Source organism: Ammospiza caudacuta, chromosome 1, assembly GCF_027887145.1.
Source record: "Ammospiza caudacuta isolate bAmmCau1 chromosome 1, bAmmCau1.pri, whole genome shotgun sequence".
NCBI lineage: Eukaryota > Metazoa > Chordata > Aves > Passeriformes > Passerellidae > Ammospiza > Ammospiza caudacuta.
Genome location: NC_080593.1, coordinates 130,605,522 through 130,629,512, shown reverse-complemented (window position 1 = coordinate 130,629,512; position 23,991 = coordinate 130,605,522). Strand labels below are relative to the sequence as shown.

The following is a 23,991-nucleotide window of genomic DNA, read 5'->3' as shown; positions in this document are numbered from 1 at the left end:
GCATATTTGTCAAAAAGGTTCTGCAGGGCAGGAGTCCCCAGTCAGCAGCACTCCACAAGAAGCTGTGACATTGGCAGCACTGCTGCCTGTCATGGCAATCTCATGTCCGTCATTCACAAATCCCTTTATTTCATTTGAAGGGTCAAAATTCATCAGGGAATTTCCCAGCCTGCCCACATGAGTACACTCAAATAGCTAAATGCCAAAATTACTGTTCAAAGCAGAAATGTGTTCTCCACACTGGCCAAAACCAGCCATTCCTGAGATTTACCTGTGTTTCAAGCTGAGAAAACTTTAGCTGAAGTTAGCAGAGCACAGTGCTTCTATGTTCTGGGCAGCCCCGGCTGCTAGAGCCAGATTATGTACAACGGGATGGGAGCACTGCCCATCTGTGCCCAGGCCACGGGAAGCAGGGCAAGGCAGGAGCTGCTGGCAAACCAGCAATAGCATCTCTTAACAGTGATATTACAGTGCCCACCTTGCCCTATTTGCTAAAAGCTGCCATTCAGCAGCTCCTCCCCTCAGCCGTGCTGGTGTGTATGGTGTGCACGCACACCCGTGTGCCAGGCAAGCACACCCGCACACACACACAGGGTCTGGGCACACACGGGAGCACCCCTGCAGCGTGCAGTGCTGACAGCAGCCCCAGGCACAGGAGCAGCCTCCTGGCAAACACAGACCCGGCTGCATGAAATAGCAACGCACCAGCATCGCCAGGGACTGACTCCCAGAAGGAGCGCTAGGTAACAGTGACAGAAACATCAATATTTGCTGACTCAAGGGCTCCACCACGAGGCAAAAGCAGCCCAGATCATCCCCCTAGGAAGGCCAGAAGGAAGATGCTCCTCTGGCAGGCTGGGTGACCACGCTTGCTCTTTCAAAGGTTTCATCACTCAAAGACAAGGACAAGAAATGTGGTGGAAGTGGACCAGCACAGCATCAGCTGGCCAGACGCTGGCAGCAGTTCTGAGGGTGCTGCCACACACACAGCATCCTCATCTGCTGCAAAAATCGTACCAGTCCAGAAACACTAAGAAAGAGGTTGCTAACTGCCCTGCCTTCCCCTGCTTTCTTTGATTTCCCAGCAAGGGCTGGGAATACTCACTGACCTACTGCACTGGGCAGTGGTTTCACAGCCAGAGCAGAGCGTTGGGAGCACCATGTCTGCCTGCGGCTTCTGATAACCAACTCAAGGGACTTGCTGGGAGGCACATGTCTGTTTGAATGGGAACAATGGGAACTACAGAGGCCACTTTGGAATTAAAAGTGGGGATTCTTCCCATGAGCTACAGCTCCTACTGCAGGCCCTAGAAGGAGGTTTCTACTCATCTGACCCTTGCAGATGTTCTTCACCACGAGACAAGCACCTCCAAGGAAGCACCTTCTCTGTCACACTGAAGTCACACACCAGCTTTATTCCAACTCAGGGCACAGAGACCGTGTACACTGAAGGAATGCTTTGCACCTTCTCACCCACACAACACCCAGCAGGCTTTCTTAAGCTTGATGGCCACAGTGTGAGACACACAGAGCCCTCAGAAGCCCATGGGGTTTCTCCTCAGCGCCCAGGGCTGGGGGAAGAAGGCACCTTCTGCCTGTCATGCCTGTCTCAAAGAGGCTGCAGGGACAAGACTTTTGAAACAACAGCCCTGACGGTGCCTACACGAGCAGGTGTGAAGCTGTGCCAGCTCACAGCCAGGTGATCAGAGTTTGGCTTCAGGCAGCGCCTGGCTGGCCCCAGCTCGGGGCCTGAACCTGATGATGCTGTGCCCAAGGGCATGATGCTCTTGATGTATCAGGTACCACCCACTGACAATACATTTTTGGAGTGTTTCTTCACTGAACCTTACAGACACCCAAAAGATTTTTCCTTGTGCCAGAAAATCCCAATTAAAAACAAAACAAAACAAACAAACACCAAACCCACTTGTCTGCTCACTAGACTGCAAAACCTACTTCCAGGAACAAGAAAGAGCAAGTCAAGAGCTCCAAAAAGTGCAAGACAATATATGGAGCACTCACAACTTTCTCCCACAATCCAAAAGCTGTGAATACTGACTTACTCTGTCATATCCCAATTTTATCATTTTGGATTTCACAAGGAAGCATGTAATTTGTAAATGAAGGCATGGGCTTCCCCACACTCGGATTTTATTGAACAACACACATATTTTACACACAAATCGAGTGAGAGCCGTTGTACCAGACTTTGGTATCTCACAGACATTTACAGAACCTGAGCACATTGCAGTTTCATATAAGAACACTCTCTATACTCTCATTATAATTCACAAGACTCAAAATAAATACTTTTTAGTACTTTCAGTGACATAATAGGTTCCATTACTCCAACAACAGACCCATTTACAGTATTTTCTCCTTCTGCCCTATCAACTCAGAATTTCCAAAAGGCACTGAGTTTTCCTTCTGAGTCCACAGTTCTCTTGCAGTTCCAGATGTTAGTGAGGGCCACCAGTTCCAGCTTTTCTCTGTATTCTCAATGTTCCGCTCTGCTCTCTTCCAAGTACCTTATGTCAAATGATGCAGGCTCTTCTCTAGGAAAAAAAAAAGCTGTTCCATTTCCATGTTCAGTACATACTCCTGATCTTTTACTAAAAAGAGACTAAAAAAAACAGAGTGAATTTTGCTGCTTATTTTTACAGCAGGGAGAGTTGTTCACTGGGAACTATGCTAAGGCAGTGGACCTGTTCCATGGAACTCAGGTACCCAGGACTATGGCTGATCTGGGCTGGCAGGGAAATAACACTTGTGCTACCCCATCACTGATAACCCTGGGCTGTCAGTTTGGCTCATGCCAGGTATATCAAAAGCAGCACAAGATATTTGCAACTGTAAGACTTACAAAAGCTCTTCCACAAAATTATGAATATTATGAAAAATGCTTGGGTTTAATAAAGCAGAACCCTTTATCTAGCTCTTGTATATTCAGTTCATCTTGGAAAAAAGAGAATATTTGCAGATAAGTCAGGTACAGCTGAATAGTATCCCTTCCACCCCAAGCACCACTGCAGTGCATTAACCACTCTTCAATCACTCCATTCTCTCCATGTGGTATCAAAAAATTACAAACAGTTTTCAGGCACACAATCAAAAACCAAACAGTCCTTTGTAAGATGCTGCTACTCCATACTACTTCTGGTTTGTTTTTGAAATGTTTAATACCTTCTTTCAGAAGCTCTTCTGTGACAATGGTTCCAATGATTCACATCAGACACACAACCTGATGTACCTGCATACATTACTGGGTGCTTCCTCACAGCCCCAGGAGTCTGTTTGTAGCACCTCAAGGGATAATCCCTTGGAATGACGTGTCTTCTCACCCCTTCAGTGCAAAGGGCAACCAAGAAAGGGAGAATATCAAACCACCCAGCACAACAAGGGGAGATGGACAACACCCAGAGCTGGCTGTTTCAGTGTCAGATGATTACAAATACAACTACAGATTGCTTAATAAGGCACTTGATCAGTGAAGCATGGGAAAACAGGCAGCACAAGCCAAAGAACCACAGGATATGGTTTTTCTCCACTGTTAACAGGTGTGCCTTTTCAAGGACCATTCAAAGTCCACTGACCTGTTCAGTAACAGCTGTAACACAAGAATCTCATGCATTTGAATTAAATGCCTACCAAGACCCATCAGTTTTCCAACCTGACTAAAAATTTTTTCAGACCAGATTCCAGGTTAATGGGGAGATTACCCATAATTCCCAGGTTTAATAACATTCTATAGTTCAGACCTCATTAAGGTTTTCCCACATTCAATTATTACTGTATCTGCAACAGGATGAAACAGAACAGCTTTTACTCTATAACAAATCTATAAACATGAAAACAGGAAAGAGGAAAATAATTTATAGCAACATTTTTACATGGAGTGATACCTCAGCTGGTTTTCAGATTAAAATACCATAACATGAGGTAAATATGCAGTTTGCTTTCTTAAAACACTACCGAAGTCTTAAAAAAGTAGTAGCATCCATTCCATGTCATTTTTAAAGACAGCATTGACAGCAGATGAGTCAAGGGAATCTTAAAAAGGCCATCCTTTTACAAAGCCAAAAGCTTTTACAAATGATCCCCCTTTTTTTTTTCAAATGACACAGAGAGAAATATATTTACTCCTCTGACTAACAACATGAAAATCCAGGAAAAATATCCCAGTAGACTCTGATTTCCATGAGAAGAAATTAAATCAACTTCACAGTATAAAGGGAGATGAGGAGAGGGAAACAGTCACCATTCATTTGCCAATTTGTCAAAAATCTGCATCCAGAGTGAAGACATTGTCCATTGTTTCTGCCATAACAGCAAAACGTTGATATTCCGAAACCCGCTTCTCAAAGAAATTTGTTTTTCCTTCCAGAGAAATATTCTCCATGAAATCAAAAGGATTTTCTGCATTAAAGACCTGGGGAAGGAAAACACACTGGTGATTCTGACAGGGAAATAATGCTTTAAAAACCCCACCACAAACAAAACTGACAATCTGTTTCCATCTAGACCACCTCTGGCTGCAATATCCTATAGGATCCATGGACCCCTCTTGAAGCAAATTCAGCACTTCCACTCCCAGGAGTTTGGTCTGTGGTTTAGCTCACTTGTGCAAGGTGCTTGTTACTCTTCAAGCACTGCAGCATCTGAGCACAGCTTACATTTTCCATCACAAACCTGCTGAGCAGCTGAAGGGAAACAAAGGCCTAAATTGTTCTTGCTCTTTTACAGTGAACCATAGGTATGAATGCTGTGGTTTCAGCTGTCACTCACAGGAAGTCCATGTGCTAAATATGACCTGCTCCCCAGCATGACAAGGGAGTGCTTTGTACTGACAGTTCCTGTGGGCTGCACTGGCAGGCCAGCATTTGGGGCAACTGCATCTCTTACCTTTGAGAACCCAAGCTCCATCAGTAACCGGTCTGCAACAAATTCAATGTATTGTTTCATCAAGGTGCAGTTCATTCCAATCAGACCCACAGGTAATGCCTCAGTTAGAAACTCCTAGAAGTTAAAATACAGATGACATTTAGAGAAATGAAATTTAAGAAAAAAATAGGAGAAAAGGAGAGAAGACACCTGTGTTTCACAGTAACATACTTTGTGATGTTCCAGGCTCCCCAGGAAGTTGTCTAAATAAATAACTTGCATCACTAAATTCAACAAATACCTTCTGTTTTCAGTAACTGTTTGTATCTTCTTTTATTTTTAGCCTGTTACTCTGGAAAAGACATAAGATTTTTATCACTGCCCCTCTAATCTGCTTTTCTCCAATCCCCCAGCATAAGCTTCAGTATAAACTTAAGCTCCAACTTCAATAAACCTACAGACCATACAAATGGGAGCAGGGATAGATCAAGAAATCACCAGTTTTCCTGGCTTCCAGCCATTACAGAGTGACAGATGAGAGGGCAGTGATATATATGAGTGCTGAACCCAGTCATGTGTATATTCAGGCACCAATGCACACCTGTCTCAGTGTTGTGAGACAAAGCAGGGCATTTGTCATCATCACAGTAGTTAGATAACAACAGGAAAGAAAGCTGAACTAAAATCCTGCCAAGCACTCAGCCATGCAGAAACTTGTGCCTGCAGAAAGGGCAGCACTTCACATGAAAGAACCTGACATCAACCTCAGGAAAAGCCAGAAGACAGCATGATACTCGTGGCCAGAACACACCCTGCCTTCTCCTGAGGACAAGCAGAGATCTGAATACAATAGGGAGAGACAAAGATCCTGAAAGGACAGATGTAAACAAACTGCTCTCTAAGAGACAGCTGCAGTTGATTACTGTAGGTCCCTTCCAACTCTAACTATTCTATTCAACATCAAATAAGACAGCTTTTCTTCCTTTCTGTCATTAAGGAGAAAATCAGCTGCCAGCTTCAGCTTGCCCCAGTTGCTTGACAACTGAATCAGAAAGTCTCTGACTCTTATTGTCACCGTTAAGGAAGAGGGAAGGAACAGTATAATGCATCAGGAATGAAGCCTGAGCCAAGAATCAAGCATGCAATCCCAAAAGTTAGAAGTTAATTTGTTTATTTTCACACCTCAGACTGAGCCTGTGCTGCCCACAATGCTGTCACAGCCAGGATTACCTGCTCAATCTCTACAGCATTAACGATGATCTCACACACTCGCTCTTCTGATGGTCTGTTCACTAAATAATGGAACATTAGACAAGCAAAATCACAGTGCAGACCCTGAAATAAGAGAACAATGAAAAACACAGTCAGTTTTCTGCTCTTCCACATAGTTTGCTCTTATTTTCAGGCAGTGTCATTTGGGTTGAAGTTTCCCAGCCTCCTGCTTTTATGAAAGCCTTAGTGTTATCACTTGTAGTTTACAATCCAGTAACATCTCAAATCTAACACAGGCCACCTGTGCCAAAATAATGTTCAGCACACATGTTTCCCAGGTAAAACTTTTCTGAGGGCTGCTCTACTGTGAGTGATCCTACACAGAGCCTTGCTGGTCTCTGCCTCCTGTCAGGGATGATTATGCTGAAAGACTTCTACATCAAGATCTGCAAAACTACTTGTGAGTTAAAACAGGCTGTTTACCTGCCCTTTGCTTTGAGATACTTGATTTAAATTCTTTCAGTAGCATTTCTTCCCTTGCTTCTCCCAACAGCACTTTCAGAAAGGCAGATTCAGATTAAAGTCACCAAACTCAAGATTAACAAATCATCTCTTCTCCAACTAAAGTTCCCTTCTCATTTCACTCAGCTATCCTGCACAGAGCCTAGTAAACTGTGCTCCTTTCCAGGATTTCCAGAAAAGTCTCCTGCCAAGGTAAGAAAACACCAGGAGACAAGCAACCCCAGACAGCTGCTCCAACAGACACCTCAGCTTCTCTTTAACTTGCTTCAGCCACACCTACCACTGCCAGCCTAAAGGAGCACTGTGCTACCATTTCTCCTCTCAACTGCAAGGTGGTGATTACAGCCAATAAACACCAAGAGGGCACATCCAGAGTGAAAACCAATCAGAAAGAATTTGGCAGACTATGGGCTGCAAGACAATCTAATATTATCACTACCAAGGGTCAAAGAAAAACCTGGGGGCTGACCTACTAGAGAGCTGTTCTGCTGCAACAGACCTGGGAATCTCAGTGGGTAACAAGGTGACTGAGCCTGCAGTGCTCATGTGATCAGAAGGGCCAAGGGTATCTCAGGGTGCATTGGGAACAGTGGCCAGCAGGTCAAGCGAGGTGATCCTCTCCCTCTGCCCATCCCTGGTGAGGTCACACCCGCACTGCTGCATCCAGTTCTGGGATCCTCAGTCTGGAAGAGACAAGGAGCTACTGGAGAGGGTCCAGCAGAGGTCACAAAAATGATGAGGGGTCTGGAGCATCTTTTAATGAGAAGAGACTGCAGGAGCTGGGCCTGTTTAATCTGGAGAACACTGAGAGGGGATCTCATTGATGCATATACTTATCTTGAAGGTGGTGTTGTGGTTTAGGAATGGTACTCCCCAGTTCAGTGCCCCTACCGAGACTCTCCCAAACCAGATGCCACTTGCTTGCTCCCTGCCGCCACCAAGACACCCTTGGCCTCCCCTTGCCCCTTCCTACTCTGAATGGAGGCACAAAGGTGAAAATCACAGGATGGGTAAGAACAATTTACTGGAAACAACGAGATTACAAAAGGAATGGTAACAGCAATATGAACAACAAAATGTGTAAGACAAAGAAGCTATTTTCATGGAAACCCATGACACATACCCCTGCTTTTCCCAACTACATTTTTTCCCACTGGAAGGAACACCCTTCTTCTCAAAAGCAAGAGAGCGAGTCCCTTCTTTTCCCCACCCCTGTCAATGACCTGAGATGGTACCCAATAACAGTAGGGTCTTAGCCACACAGCTTCAGGGTCTACCCCTCACAGCTACTGCAAAAAATTAACCCTGTCATTGGCTGAAGCCAGGACAGCTAGGTGCCAAGAGGAGGGTGCCAGACTCTTATCAGTAATGCCCAGAAACAGCATGAGGAGCAATGGCTGTAAACTAAAACACAAGAAGTTGCACCTCAATATGAGAAAGAACTTCTTCACATCAAGTGTGACAGAGCACTGGAACAGGCTGCCCAGGGTGATTGCAGAGCCTCCCTCCCTGGAGACATTTCAAACCCACCTGGACACCTTCTTGTGTCAGCTGCTTCAGGTGACCCTGCTTGGATTTCCAGAGGACCCTTCCAACCCTAACAACACTGTGATTCTGTGAAAACCTTTTTGGAAAGTCTATAAAATACTTCTGATTAAGGTCATGAAACAGCCCTGAAGTTATGTAATTTGGGAAATATCCTCCCCTCTAGTGACTGCATTAGCTGCCTGCTGCAAGGCTTCCCATGGTCTTATCCAGGGCAGCACCACCAGCAGGATGCAGGACATGCCTGGCCTCTCCATGAACCCATGTGCTCTGCTGACTGGTGCTCCTACCAGCTTTGCACCTTTAAGCATCAGCTCAAGAACAGCCTGGGAGCAGAGCCAGCAGCTCAAAAAACACATTTTGAGCGTTGATCATTTATCTGTCCAGGTGCATCAAAAAACAGTTTGTAGTTTTCCATTGTGGATTCTTTTTACTGCCACTGGGTTTCAATGCAGGTGCTCTGTGCACCAAGCTTTAACCTTCATAACAGAACTGCAGTTGGGATTATGCCAGCAGAGCTCAAGAAAATTTTAGTCTTTTGGTGCTTGACTCTGCAGAAAAGTACAGTTACATTTACTCACCTGCAAGTGATCCCTGTAACAGACAAATCCTGCCTCACTCAAATGGATCAGTTCATGATGACTCACAAAAGACACAAGGAAGGTGAAGAACTATTTGGTTTTCCTTACTCATCATATCACTTTCTTCAAAAGTGTCTTTTAAAGACATATCATAAGATGTCTCATTTCAAAGCAATTTATCTAACCCATGAAAATTACTTCCATTATAAAAAAGCTCTTTACACATTAGGACCAACTCTGCTAAGTTACAACCACTAGCAAGTTTATACTGCATACAAAACTGGTCTTTCTAGTTTTTCAGTGCTGACAGTGATGTAAGCAGTGCAGTGCACAGTCCCCAGCCATAAACAATAGCTGCCAACTTGCAGGGAGAAAGGAAAAAGAAAGAAGGAAGAAGTGCAAAGAAGGGGCACTTGTAAGTGGTCTGTCATATCTGGTGTGCTGACATGCAGCCCCTCACACACCTCACATCCTAAGTTAAGATGCACTCTCCTCAAAGGCAGATCTGTAGTTGCCCCCTCCCAGGAGATTTTATTGCTGTGCAGCAACACAAGCCCATGGAGAGGAGTGGTATCTGCTGCTTCTGCAGCAACCTGACACAGCTGCCTTGGTGAGGAATGCAGGTGGCTGTCTGCAAGCTCTGGGACCCATAACCAGAAGCAAGTGAGGAGTGGTACTTGGAGCCCACCTGAACCTGCCTGAAGCAGCTGAGGCACAGCAAGTTGCAGTCACACACTATCCAGGTCCTTGCTCCAGCCAGCCCCCCTGCAGCTGGGGACCATGCAATTCCACCCCACCCCTTGAGCAGCTGGGCCTTCGCCTCCCTTCACAGCACAGGAAAACAAACATCCCCCTCAGTCTAAAAAACCCCTCTTTTTGATAATACTATATACATTGGTGTGCTGGTTTTGGCTGGTGTGCTGTTTTGGGGTAGGGTTGGTGTTCTTCAAGTACAGTATGGGTCTGTGTTTTGGATTTGTGCTGAACACAGGGCTGATAATATTGAGATGTTTTTGCCATTGCTGAGCAGGGCTTACACAGAGCCAAGGCCTTTTCTGCTTCTTGTACTGCCACCCAGGTGAGGAAGCTGGGAGTGCATGGGAGGTTGGGAGGAGACACAACACCTGTCCAGAGCTAGGACAGGTGACCCAAACTGACCAAAGGGATATTCCAGACCATGTGACATTCAGTATATAAAATGGGGGGAAGAAGGAACAATGAAGGGGGTGGGGTGCCTTTGGAGTAATGCCATTTGCCTTCCCAAGTCACTGTTGCACCTGATGGAGCCCTGCCCTCCTAGAGATGGCTGAACACCTGCCCATGGAAAACATTGAATTAATTCCTTGTTTTGATTTGCTCGTGTGTGTGTGACTTTTGGTTTCCCTATTAAACTGTCTTCACATCAACCCATGAGTTTTCCATCTTTTACCCTTCTGATTCTCTCCCTGATACTACTGGTGGGGGAGAGTGGTTACACGGGGCTTGATTGCTGGCTGGGGTCAAATCACAACTGGGACACTAGTGTTTATGTTTACTCCCTTTAAAAACAGGTATTTCTGCTGAGGGACCCAGTGGCACCCAGGCTTTAAGTTCATCAGTGCTGTTTGCTGGGTATAAAACTGTCTGGATGGCCAGGCCACAAAACATGGTAAGAATTAAAGGCAGTTGGTGGCTGCCACAGGCAGTGCTCCTTAGGGCTCAGTTGTGCTATGTTATGTACACTATATATACATATATATGTTACTGGCCTGAGTGGCCAGTCCTGTTTCATACCTTTATCAGTGGTAAAGTGCATTGAGTGCACCCTCAGTCAGTTTGCAGATGACACCAAGCTTGGTAGGAATGTTCATCTGCTGGAGGCTAGTAAGGCAGAGGGATGTGGACAGGCTGGATCAGTGGACTGAAGACAATGGTGTGAGGTTCCACAAGGCCAAACACCAGGTCCTGCATTTGTGCCACAACAACCCCATGCAGTGCTACAGACTTGGACAGAGTGGCTGGAAAGCAGCCCAGTGGAAAAGGACCTGAGGGTGCTGGTTGAGAGCAGCTGAACATGAGCCAGTGTGTGCCCAGGTGGCCAAGAAGGCCAGAAGCATCCTGGCTTGTGTGAGGAATAGCATGGCAAAAGGATCAGGGCAGCGATTGTCCTCTTGGCATTGATGAGGTCATATCTTGAATCCTGTGCTCAGTTTTGGGCCCCTCACTACAAGAAGGACACTGAGGTGCTGTAGCAAGTCCAGGGAAGGGCAACAAAGCTGGCAAAGGGTCTGGAGCACCAGTCTTAGGAGGACTGGCTGAGGGAGATGGAGGTATTTAGACTGGAGAGAAGGAGGCTCAGGGGAGACCTGAGCTCTCTACAGCTGCCTGAGAGAAGGTTGTAGTGAGGTGTGGGTCACCCTCTTCCAAGCAGCAGGACAAGAGGAAATAGCCTCAAGTTGCATCAAGCAGGAGATTAGACTGGATATTACAAAAAAACTTCATGGCAATTGCTGTCAAGCATTAGAATAGTCTGTCCAAGGAAGTGGTTGAGTCACCATCCCTGGAGGTATTTAAAAGATATGAATGTCGTACTTTAGGGGCATGGTTTAGCAGGGGACATGGCAGTGGCAGGTTAACAGTTTGATTCAGTGATCTTAAAGGTCTTTTGCAACCAAAATGATTCTATGATTCTGTAATTATTGGTAAAAGTCTGCTTCCTTCCCCTTCCTCTGTCAAGATTATGGGTTCTTCACAAATATACTTCTACCCTTGCCCTGGAAACTCACTTTTCTTCCCAAATAGTGTGTAGGACATGTCACATTACCTCATCTCTGCTAATAAGTTCATTGGAGAAAGTCAACCCAGGCATCAGGCCCCTCTTCTTCAGCCAAAATATAGCAGCAAAGGAACCCGAAAAGAAGATGCCTTCCACTGCAGCAAAGGCAACCACTCTCTCACCTGTTTAACATAACACATTTTTTGTTAGACACAAATTGCTCTATTGCTCATCAGCAAGAGGCACCATTTGCATCAGACAGAGTGATGCTGGAGAAAAGCATTCTCCCTCACGACACCAGATGCTTTTTGACCACATCTGTCAGCAGATCCTGATGCACAGTGGGTCTACACACCCCACAGCACTCAGCCATAACAACCCCAGCAGAACTGGAGAACCAGGGCACCGAACCACTGAACTGCCACAGGTCAGAAGCAAAAGAAGGTAATTGTCCAAAGTGGCCTAGACATTAGTACTCCACTGTCTCTTTCTCCTGAAAGGCAGGAAAGCAGCTGTGTAACTGACAGCCAAAACTGAGAAAAGGGCCAATCTCATAAATTACACTAAAAACTCTACACCACAATTTATTCTTATTGGGAATCTACATAAACCATATTCTTAAGGGAGTGGAAGTCCTTTCACAGAACATAAGTCAAGACACAAATAACTACTTGTATTATCCCACATTCAGTCCAAGGAAAGCAAGGCATTATTGGTCCCAGTTCTCCCTGTTCTCCACATGAATGTATTTCTTCAGACTATAAGACCATCTGACTGTTTAGTGAAGCCACATCCCTCCATGTACACTACTTCAAACAACTTCACAGGCTCATTGTGTATGTTCCGACATGAAGAGCTTTGGCACTAAGTTCTGGTGCCTTTTCCCACTAAGAACTGCACAGAATTTTGTTTTAAAAAATAATCCAAAGTAGCCAGATATCTCACTTCCTCTATGAGATACAAATGTCAACCACTGGCTCATCAGAAGAAATCCAAATTAGGAAAAAGCACAGAGAGCAATACCAACTTACAAGTATCACGGAAGTTATTAAAGAAAGATTTTTTTCTGGCAACACTAAAAATCTTGTAGGCTACTGCTATACAGGAATGGAGAAAGGCTGCTTATAAAATATAGGTTTAATGAAGCAGAAGACTGATTACTTATTTGGATAAAATGCATTAAGCTTGGGGGCAGGGAGCAGGGGGCACACTGCTTTTTGAGTCAGGGAACTTTCTGATTCCTGGCACACCCCACACTGCTGGGAGCCAAACAAAGGGATGATGAAGGGGTTTCACACACAGCAAGCAAAGCCAGACCAGGGAGGCAGTGGGAGCCAGGACAGAACAATGTACAGCTACAAAAAAGAACCTCTCTCAAACAAGAGCTGTGAACAGATGCTGCAAAAGAACAATGTTCAGATTTATTTTGTTCACCAGGCTGAATCTCTACATCTCCTACACTTTCTCAAAATACACAGGATGTTTGCTTTAAAAAATTCACCAGAGTGCACCCATTATGCATTTCAGCTACAGCAAACCCTTCCAAGTCAAGACTGTAATGCTGAATGCAGACCATTTCTAAGGATGTCCTGCAGCACACTGATGGAAACTGAGCCACTGTCCCAGCTGTGAAATGAGATGCAAAAACTAGAAACCTGGTCCCAACAGCAAACCAGAAACACCAGAAATAGATGGTTCTTGAATCTTTTTTGTCCAGGTTCAGTCATGCCTCAGTTACAAAAAAACATGGATTTCTCTATAGGAACATGAACACAGAAAATACCTGGACTTGCAAAAACTTCAGCTGCCCAGTTCTGAACACTGAGTGAAAAATAAGAACCAACTAGAAGAAATAATCAAAACCAGAAAATAAGGTCTACAAGCAAAAACTGAGGAAACCAGAGTTATTCAGTATAAATTAATACTGGGTATCAGTATAAAGATAAAAAAGAGCATTTTTCATAACATGATTTCAGGGGGCACTGCCATTACTTTATTTCTCTACCTGAAGATAAAAACATACAAGCTCCCCAGAATTTACTTCTAGTTCTTTAGTTAAACCAGAGACCCAGAAGTCACTACATCTGTGGAGAATTTAATTTCTTGTTCCAGAGGTGCAGCTTACTCACAGAAGATCAGTTTGTGATATGCAACAGAAACAAGTTTATAAAAAGCTACACACCAAAAGTGGATTCTCGGTCTTCAATCCACTTCAGAGCCCAGTCTGCTTTCTTCTTAACACAAGGCATTGTTTCAATAGCATTAAACAAGAAATCCCTATAGAAGAAAACAGAGACAAAACATCATAAGAGTGATTTAGGAAAATCTGCCCTGGTTGTCCCTTCCAGCTCCACCAGACAGAGGATCCCATTACGCAAGGCTCTGAAGTAACCCAAGTAAGAGACCACTCCCACCCCAAAGAGGTGATGATCTGTCCTGTCTTTGTCTGGGATAGAGTTCATTTTCTTCCTAGTTGCTTGTACAGTGCTATATTTATATTTGGAAAGAGAATTATGTTGATAACATACTGATGTTTTAGGTGTGGCTAAGCAGTGTTTACACAAAGTCCAGGACTCTTCAGCTTCTAACCCCACTCCACCAGTGAGCAGGCTGGGGGGAACAGGAAGCTGGGAGGGGACACAGCCAGAAGAAAAGACCCCAAATGGCCAAAGGGATATTCCATTGATGTCATGCTCAGAATATAAACTAGGGGAAAGCTGGCCAGGGGCCAGTGAGCAACTGCATTGTGCATAATTTGATTATTATTACTACTACTACTATTATTATTGTTGTTGTTACTATTATTATTGGTATTATTATTGTTATTTTCCTGTCCTATCCAGCTGCCTTTACCTCAAACCACCAGTTCCTACTTTTCTCCCCAGCTCTCTCCCACCCCACTGGGCAGGGGCACACAGTGAGCTGCTGTGTGCTGTTAGCTGCCTGCCAGGTTAAACCACAATGTCTGTGATAAAAAGGGCAGAGGGAGGCACATGTGCAGAATGCAACATCCCCACAGGCTCAGGGGAGGAAGGCTGTGAACTCAAACATCCCATCCCAGGAGTGCTCACCCATCAGATCACAGTCTCTCTCAGACTTGAAGCTAGCTACTTCAGACTATCCATAGAGCAAAACCTCATCTTGCCCAACTCCACAAAGAAACAGGACAGGTCCCACATGCACAGACTCTGTTCCTATGCTGAAAACCTGAAAGGAAACCTTGCAGTCCTGCCACCATCACCAACACATGATGGGAAAGCACTGTGGGAAAGCAATGTCTGCCTGACCATCACCATGGAGTTTCTGAGGGAAAGTGCTGCTTTTCAAATGTGTCCCGTTTGGACTAGGAAGCTCTTCAGACAAAAAAGTGAAGTCAATCATTCAAAAATAAGCAGTTCAAAAATTGCATTAAAAAGCACTGATGACAAAAAGGATGCAATACATTGATTGCTGTATATTGGAAACACCACTTTGATCATAAGCACTCAATTTCCTCAGGCTGATGCTTTGCTGATGTAAGAGCAAGCACTGCCGGAGCACCATAACCTCAAGGAGTTCATCCCACCTTTAATATTTCACATACTCCGTGCTTCCAGCAATAAAAGATTTATGCACATATTAACTAACCTTCTGATACTCCCACAATAAGCCTTGGTCAGTAATACCCCTTTCCATTTTGGGGGTAGGACATGCAGGCCTTGAAAGCTTTACAGAACTTTCCCCAATTCCCCAAGAAAGCCAGTATGAAAACAGGAGACAGCTGCCATGCTGCCCTACAACAGTGGCACCGGCTTCAGCCACAGATTTCCCACAGGTTTGTAACACATCCAGGTTTACCTTTTCTTGGGATCTTTGATGTAGGTGTCTATGAGCAAGCTGTACATCTCTGAGTGAACATTCTCAATGAGAATCTGGAAGCCATAGAAACAACGAGCTTCTGGGATCTGCACCTCCTGACTAAAACGTGCCACCTGCCAAAAGCAGAAAGCAGGCAATGAGTACAACAACACAGTCCTGCATGTCACTACTCTGAGCTCAACAGGAGAGACAACAGATCTCTGCTACAGAGACAGGATGGGAGCAGTTCTGTCCTGCTTTGTTCACAGACATGTCAACAGGATAGCTGTGGTGCAGAAGAAAATAAAGCAAGTAAATACAGAAGTAAATACATTTAAGAGCTGAAGCATAAGGGCACAAAGGGGAAGAACAACAAAATAATGCAGTACTAAACACTTAGTACTGAACAAAGCCTCAGACTTTGTGTTCATCACTAAAAACATAAACAGCATGACATAAGGCATCTTCATGCAATACATGCACATAAATACTACATGTTATAAACATTCAAACATTTCAGATTTAAACTGGGCATTTGCAGACAGATACCACTGCTAACCTGTGATGAGATATTCTCCAGCCCCGAACAGATATCAATAGGAAGAACTCCCCACCTTTTTAGCAGCACCCACCTGCAGCCCTAAGAGATTCTAGGGTACTGTTCAGTGAGAACAAACCAGATTTTACCAAAATGAGGGATACATGGCACAGCCATGATCTGTATTCCCTACTTTTCAATTAACATGAGTACAAGAAAAAATTCATTCAGAAATGCACATCCCACAGCCAACCAGGGACTGAACTTCAAAATGGTGATGTGATTTGGAGTCCTGATGACCACAGCTGACTCATTTTAACTCAAACACTGTTCCCAGACAAACAAGCTGTTTGTTCCATTGACAAAGGTGAGATGGAAAGAAAAAAAAGTACACATTAAATCAACCTATGAATTAATGTGAAAAAGCCAAAATGAAAAGTTAATAAGACAATAACATGACTAAATATTCAAGCCCTCTGTAAGTCTTTCTCACCAGATTTTCATTTACAATTCCATCACTGGCTGCAAAAAATGCCAGAACATGAGAGATAAAGTATTTTTCATCTGCTTTCAGCTTGTTCCAGTGAGGAAGGTCCTTTGACAAATCAACCTAATGAAAAGAAAAAAAGGAAAACATTATTGTCCTTCTGCATTTATCATTCTGTAAAAACAAGCAGCCCAGTCAAGTGACTGAGGCAGAGTTTAGGCATTTGTTTTCAAATCTTTACATGTAGGGAATTTAACTTGTGACTGTAAATACAACAGAGACACTGCAATACTGTTGCCTCTCTCTGCAACAGTAACATCATGTACTTGTTTCACAGTTTATACTTTTGTATTTTGGAATAAAAATTGGTGTCTATTGAATAAATAAATGAGATTTTGAAAAGCCTTAGTATCTTTTTGACACAAGTATGAACACACACCAGTAACCAGAGCTCATTCTGAGACATTTAAACTTCACTTGAAATAAATGCTGATACTCCAAGATAGCCAAACCCAACTGTGTCAAAAGATGGACTGAGGGGACTTTGCCTTTGGCAGGTGTTCAGCCTCCACGTTGTCAAAGAATGGTGTGGAGCAAATGCTGTGCAACTGTTCTTGTCTATCAGATCAAACCCCAGCCATGAGAGAAAACCACAGCTTCCTTCACATTGGCCTTTTCTGTTTGTTTGTAGGATTTCTGAACCAAAACAGCACTAAAGTAGAGCTAGATGTGAAAAATGCAGAGCACCCACAGATGGTAGGACAGTGTAAGAAGGAACCAGTAACACAGTAAAAGGGAAATGCTGGTAAGTCAGGAGTTCAAATGCTTTTTCTTTAACAGTTTAAATGAAGATCTGCTGCAACAGCGCAGCAAGCTGCCCAGCCAGGCAATGAAATACCACCTCCACAAACAGCAGCTCCTCATCATCCCATGATGCTTTCTGTTCTATTTAGAGGCTGCCAGTGCTTTCATCTCACTCCTCTGCAGTTGCAGACCACTGCCCACAAACGAGCTCAGGTCCAGCTAACCGGCAACCCTGGGGAAGAACTTAGAGCTTGCACTGTAACATGGGACAAGCACCTCACCAGGGCAAGAACATCACCAGGGCAATCAGGAGTCAGCTAAATGCATTTTTAGCAAAACTAACACTGTCTGTCTGGAAATTTAGGTACCTAATATTAAGGAACAGCATGAAATTTCCCAAAGCATCTTACATGGGCAAGGAGTCAGTTGCAGGTTCAGAGACCACAGCACGGTACTGAGCTGAGAAACAACCCAGGACACAATTCCATCTCATCCTAAACTAAGCAAGTAAAACAGCTCTGCTGAATCACCCTGTGAAAGCAGCTTGCTTTCCATGAATGATGTGATGAAATTAACTCCAACCTTTGCAACACAGAAGCCAGCAACGGAGCTAGGAAAGATGTGCCAGGACCCCAGTGGTCTGACTGTCTTTTGCCAACCCACTGGCCCAGGGCTCACCTCTTCTGCAGTCCAAAAGGAGGCCTGAGCCTGCTTATACATCTTCCATATGTCTGGATACTGGATGGGGAAGATGACGAACCGGCGGGGATTTTTTCTGAGTAGAGGTTCTTCATCAAGGTCAGAGCCATTTTTAGCAGCACTCGATGAGCTCTGAAAATAAAGCACAGTTATGGTTAAAGTTACCACCATTTATTCCTCCTGCTCACACTATCCCAAAGGTGTGGTCTGAAGTTCACCCGTGTCACACAGACACCCACCTGGCCCCCCGGGACCGGTGTCCCCTCGCCCTCCATCAGAGCTCCCGGAGCGCTGCCCGCCCGGCTCTACCAGCACAGCCCTCAGCAAGCGCCCCCTCCCAGGAAGCGCCTGTGTGCCACAGACAAAGCCCCGTGTGCCAGAGGCAAAGCCCCGTGTGCCACACACAAAGCCCTGTGCACACGGGGGGGGGGGGAATTTGCCCGGGGCCACATCAGCCGCTGCGGTCCCACACACGGGAGACACGAGTGAGGTCACGGCACGGTGCTGCAGCTGCCACCAGCACAGCTCCACCCAGCTCACTGCCCAGGTACCTCCCAGCTTTGCTTTATGCTCACCATTAGGGCCTGGATGGACTGACTGCCTTAAGAAAGCCAGGAGATGACAGTAACTAATCCCAGCTGGCAGAGGACAGCCCTGTGCCACAGCGAGTCTCAGCATGGAGGTTTGTGTATGCAGTCTGCGAGGGCAGCCCACACAACAGCGTGGTCTGGAGGCTGCCCTGGAGGCTCTCCCTCAATATGAAGCTAAAGTGCCTCTTCCCAGCAGCTGGCAGCAGGAAAACCTCTGCCTGGAGTCACCCATCCCACACTGATCCTTCTGTGTGGCCTTCCAGAGAACATCTGCACACAGCTCTTCTTCAGAGCTCCAGCCCAGCCAAACTGGGGAGGTGTGGACAGCTGATATTTAGGAAACAGGCCAGTGGAAAGTAGCAGAGAGAGCACTCTCTCTGCTCTTTTAGTCTGAGCAGGGCCTTCACCTCACCTCTGGCTGGAGACATCTGCTCCCAGGATCAGTCCCTGCATCCCTGCAGACATGTCACCAAGCACCTACCAGAAACAACTGCTGTGAAGAGCTGTCAGGACAGCAGGGTGCAAGCTCTGCAGAAGGGCTGGTGACACACTGATCACAAGTCCAGCAAGCAGGATGCCTTTCTGGGTTGGCTCCAAGATGCCACTGACACTGCTGGAGAGGATAACTAACCACAGGCAGTAGACAAGGTGTTCCATATAATACAGCAGAGAAGGGGAGCTGAGGGTTTTGAACACCATTATTTCTACCTTCCTGGAGGTATCAGGCAGTCTTTTCCCTACCCAGTCTGATTATAACTACTCACATAATAAAAAGCATTCCTTTACTTCAATTTGGAAAATACTCTCAAACAAATAATGCCATTTACATTTTAAAAAAACAAACAAAACCCAAACATCCATGCACATTGCACAGCTGGCACAGATACCCCCAGATGCCCAATGAATACATCACTGAAGCACATTCTGGGTTACAATTCTACCAATTTATTCTATTTCTAAATACTACTCGATTACACGAGATAGATTTCCCAGCATCATCTTGAGTTTTTGCTGAAGGTCATGAGAGTTGAAGACCTTTTTTACTGCCCAGGCCATAGATGGCTTCAATAACTCACTGGAATTGGGAGAATTTGGAGTTGGCAGGTTCACCACCTTGACTTAGCACACACCTGCTCAGGGAATGGCATCAAGCCAATTCCATCTGGTTTTGCACCATTTGAAAATAGAAACACTGCAAAAGTTCTCCCTGTTATCCCAGCCACTGCTGTCTCACAGACAGTCTGCTGTCCTCCAGGACCCCCAGATCCTTCTCTGCAGAACCGCTTTCCAACAGGTCACCCCCATCCTGTACTGGTCCCCAGGGTTATTCCTCCCCAGACCTTCCTCCCCATTTGTCATTGCTGAATTTCAGACTATTCCTCTGCCCATCTCCAGCCTGCCCAGGTCCTTCTGAAGGGCTGCACAGCCCTCTGGGGTAGTGGCTGCTCCTCCCAACTTTGTGCCATCAGTGAACTTGCTGAAGAGGCATCTGCCCCTTCATCTTAGTCACTGATGGATAAGTGAAAGAATACTGGGCGCAGCACTGAACCCTGGGGGACACAACCAGTGACAGCCCTGAAACTAGACCAGTGCTCAATCCACCTCAGCATCCACTCATCCAGCTCACGCTTTCTGAGCTTGCCTATGAGGGTACCATGGTAGACACTGGCAAAAGCCTGGCTAAAGCCCATGCAGACAAAATCCACTGCTCTCCCTCGTCCATTCAGCCAACTGCCCCATCACAGAAGGTCATCAGATTGGTTAAGCACGAGTTCCCTTTGGGGAATCCACAGTGACTACTCCTGATGACTCTCTTGTCTTCCACTGCAGGATGAACCGTCCCATCATCTTTCCAGGGATTCAGGTAAGGCTGACTGGCCCAAGGTTTTAAAAACTGTACCAGTATTTTGTTAAATAGATGGTTTTGGTTGCTTAGGGTTTTTTAATTTTAAAAAAGGAAAGGCTACACCATACTGGAACCTCCTGCATAATCTACATCCCACCTCCCTTATCACCTTCAGGGTGCAGAGGAGTTTCACAGGCAGGCTGCTGTGCAAGGAGCCTTTCACAGGCTCTAAACTGGCAGGAAGGCAGTGGCTACAAGGAAATCCTATCCTCTTTAACTCAATTTCAAGTGTGTGGCACATTCTGATCACTGCTGAGGCTTCTGAGCAGTCACCACCTTGTGCTGAAGGATCATAATGCATTTCCTGCCTTGCCTTCCTGGATCCAGAGGCACTGGCAGGAGTGTGAGGGGCAGGAGAAGGTAGAAGTCACTAGGTCAACACCACCTTCAATGTGCACCCCAGATCTTTCTCTTAATGCTATGATGGTGCACAAAACAGTGAACACTCACCATAATGACAAAGGGCACTGAGTTTATAAAGTGTACATGCTTCGTTCTGTTCAGACGACATGATCTAAATGTGTAAAAGAGCTGAAGCTGGTGGGAACAGGCCAACCCTTGCACCAGCAGGGTCAACCAGATGAGGCTTCAGTATCTCCAAGAATGGAGACTACACAACCTCTGTGAACAACCTGTGCTAGCATCTGACCACTTTCAGAAAAAACAAGTGTTTTCTCACACGTAAATGCAACCTCTTGTACTTCAGTGTGTGACCAATGCCCCTAGTCCCACCACGGGGCACCACTGAGAAGAGCCTGGCTCTGTCTCCTTTATTCCCTCCACTACATATTTTCACCCACTCACAAAATTCCCTGGAGTCTTCTCCAGGCTGAACAGTCCCAACACCCACAGCCTCTCTTCGTATAACAGATGCTGAAGTCTCTTAATCATCAGCCCTTTGCTGGGCACACTTCAGTACATCATATCCCAGTTACGCTGCAACTGCGAGAGACAAGCTCTTCTGGTGATGACAATAAACCAAATGGACAACAAAAACTGCTTAGGAGTACTGAAACACCTTCCATTAATTTCAAATTCAGCAAACCAGGAAATAATTAACATATATACACACATACAACCATGACCCCACAGCTACAGCTGCTGGGCTACATGTGCAAGCATCACAGTTACATCAGCTGTAGCCAGGGAAAAAACTAAAGGTGCTGGCAGAGCCAGCACTATGATGTGGAACATACACTCAGTGGTCTGTGACCATGAACCCTCTCACACCCTAGAAAAGGCTGCACATGCATCCCACGAGCTCCCAAAGCATCCAGGTCAGCCCTGGGCAGCACAGCCACGCCAGCAGTGAAACTGGGAAGTCCATCACCATTCCTGGGAGAGATGGTTTGCACTGCACAGTGTCCAAGGAGCACAACACCTGCTGGTTCCACATGCTTGAGGGGATCACAGGACTACCATGCACTGCACTGCATGAGTACAGGACATCACTGTTCAGGGAGACACAGTAAGGGGTTCCTTATACTTGTATTTAACATGGCACACCTGGTTTTGGATACTTGAGTGCTGATGAGGCACAAGGGCTCAGGAAGACCACGTGGGTTTCCCTGCCATGATGATCCTTTCTCCTTGAACACCTCAGCCTGGCTTAGTATGGTTACACTGAGGACACCAGAACGCAGCTCAGACGCCTCCCAGGGGCAGCCTCCCTGGTCAGCAGGGCCTGGGAAGCCGGGAGCATCACCAAGACCCACACCTGCCTCCGTGGCGGCTGGGGGCAGGAGGACGAGCTCTACCTTCCCGGCCCCGGCAGGCGCAGAGCCGCCGGGGCGGCAGGGGCGGCACGCCCGGGCCCCGTGCCGCAGCCCGCGGCCGCCGCTCGCAGGCCCGCATCTCCCGCAGGTGCTGCCAGCGCTCCCCGGGCCGCGGTGTCCGAGCGCTCCGGCCCGGCTGGGACAAGGGCACGGGGGGACGGGCCCCTGCCCTTTCCAGGGCTGTCCGAAGCAGCGGGTCCCCGGTGCCGGAGTCCCCCCGCGGCGGCCCGGCCGTGCCCGGGGGGGAGGCAGCGCAGCACAGCGCCCGGCCGGGCGGGGAGGCCGCGGGGCCGGCCGGGCAAGGGCTGCGCTGCCGCTGCCGCTCCCGGAGCCGCCGCTCGGCCCGGCCCCGCTCCCCGCCCCGCCCGGCCCGGCCTTACCCGCTCCGGGCCCGCCGCCTCCTGCGGCGCCGCCGGGCCCCGGCGCTCGCCCATGGCCGGCGGGACTGCTCCGCGAGGGGCGGCGGCGGCGGAGGAAGGGGGAACGGCCATGGCCAAGGCCGCTCCGCCCCGGGGCGGACTCAGCAGTTGTATAACAAACACAGCCGCAGCGGTGGCCACGCTCCGTGAGGGCCCGTCAGTGGCGGTACGATGGATGCTTGTTTCTCTCCCTTCTTGAGAGCAGAGGGAGCTTCAAAAGATTCGGATGTCCCCTTTCCAGAAAGGTAACTTTCGGTGCTGCTTTAAGAATTCGTGTGGCGGTAAGAATTTTGGGTATTTTTTTTAAAGGCACCTGGCTGCCACAGTGACTGAGACCTCCCCTCTCTCCATCCCCAAGCACGGGAAGGGGGAGTGAGGCCAACTGCGCTCCTCTGGGATGCATCTGTTTCCTGCGGCTTTTTGATGTCTTGTGAGAGACGCCCAAGCCTCACCAGGGCAGGGGATAAGAAAAGTTCTGCGGTGAGATCTGTGACTAAGCACAAAAACAGTTCTGGTTTTCTTCCATGGAGTTTTCTGAGGAGCAGAAACACGTGACTGAGCAACTTACTTAAAAGCACAACAAGAACACATAAAAAGTAAAGGAGAAAAGGTGGACTCACATTAACAGTATCTGCTGTTAGCTGAGTACTGTTATTTCTGAGACATCTTTGAAGTTTTATTTCCCAGAGATACCTAGACAAGCTCCTTAATCTTTATGTCCAACAGCTCCACTCCTATCAAGTATATGGAGTGCGAGGGATTCCAGCTTTTTGTCCAGAGCAATTAGAGGAACACTGACTGATGTAGAGCAGACCCAACTGACCCATTTACAGACAAATTCTATTGGTGTGTGCAATACAGAGCTTGCTGGTGGTTTAAGGGGGAGATGCATGAGTTTGTGGAACCAAAACCAACAAGCAGCAGACTATTCGTATTAAATGACATTGACTGGTCTACCCAGTTGTCTTAGCCCCAAATCTTATTGTCCTGGCCCTACTGTTTAGAATTCCCTAAATAAGGAAATGCCCTGTCCTGACAGGGATTAAGATCTACTATAAATTAATATAATTAGCAATAGAAAATTGTTCAAGAATTTGGAGATAACTTCTTAAATGCCTGCCCTTATGTTTACTTACATGGTGCCTAAAGATGCACAGAAAAAGAAAAATACTGGAAAGGATTAACCAAGCAGCATGTGGCTGTTCTTGCACCTCCACAAAAATCTGCCAACTTCTGTTAGCTTTGTTTTATAAAAATTAAATCATGTACACAACAGTAAAATACAGACAAGCGCATACAAATGGAATACAGCATTATGCACAATTTTGCAAGATTTCAGATTACTCAGCTGTACCTACAATGTCCTGTTTAGAAAAAGCTCCTTGACAGGTGGTGGAAGCTGTATTCCTCCCCTAGTTCCTCACTGCTATGGCAGATGTC

At 46.4% G+C, this 23,991-nt stretch overlaps 1 protein-coding gene across 3 annotated transcripts; it reads right to left on the bottom strand.

The window, feature by feature from the left end:
- Window positions 1-2,142: 2,142 nt before the first annotated feature.
- On the bottom strand, window positions 2,143-22,769 carry RRM2B (ribonucleotide reductase regulatory TP53 inducible subunit M2B). 3 transcript variants are annotated; one of them, XM_058812573.1, is made up of 10 exons: window positions 22,513-22,769; window positions 17,841-17,993; window positions 16,365-16,481; window positions 15,334-15,467; window positions 13,679-13,773; window positions 11,545-11,678; window positions 6,112-6,216; window positions 4,903-5,016; window positions 4,259-4,429; window positions 2,143-2,555 (listed from the first exon to the last, which is right to left on the bottom strand). In XM_058812573.1, the coding sequence occupies exons 1-9, from the start codon at window positions 22,621-22,623 to the stop codon at window positions 4,277-4,279; spliced, it is 1,116 nt and encodes a 371-aa protein (XP_058668556.1). In that variant the 5' UTR covers window positions 22,624-22,769; the 3' UTR covers window positions 2,143-2,555; window positions 4,259-4,276. The 3 variants fall into 3 exon arrangements, with proteins under 3 accessions (XP_058668556.1, XP_058668548.1, XP_058668562.1); XM_058812565.1 differs by having other exon boundaries at window positions 2,143-4,429; XM_058812579.1 differs by lacking the exon at window positions 22,513-22,769 and adding an exon at window positions 21,864-22,067 and having other exon boundaries at window positions 2,143-4,429.
- Between the last annotated feature and the right edge of the window lie 1,222 nt (window positions 22,770-23,991).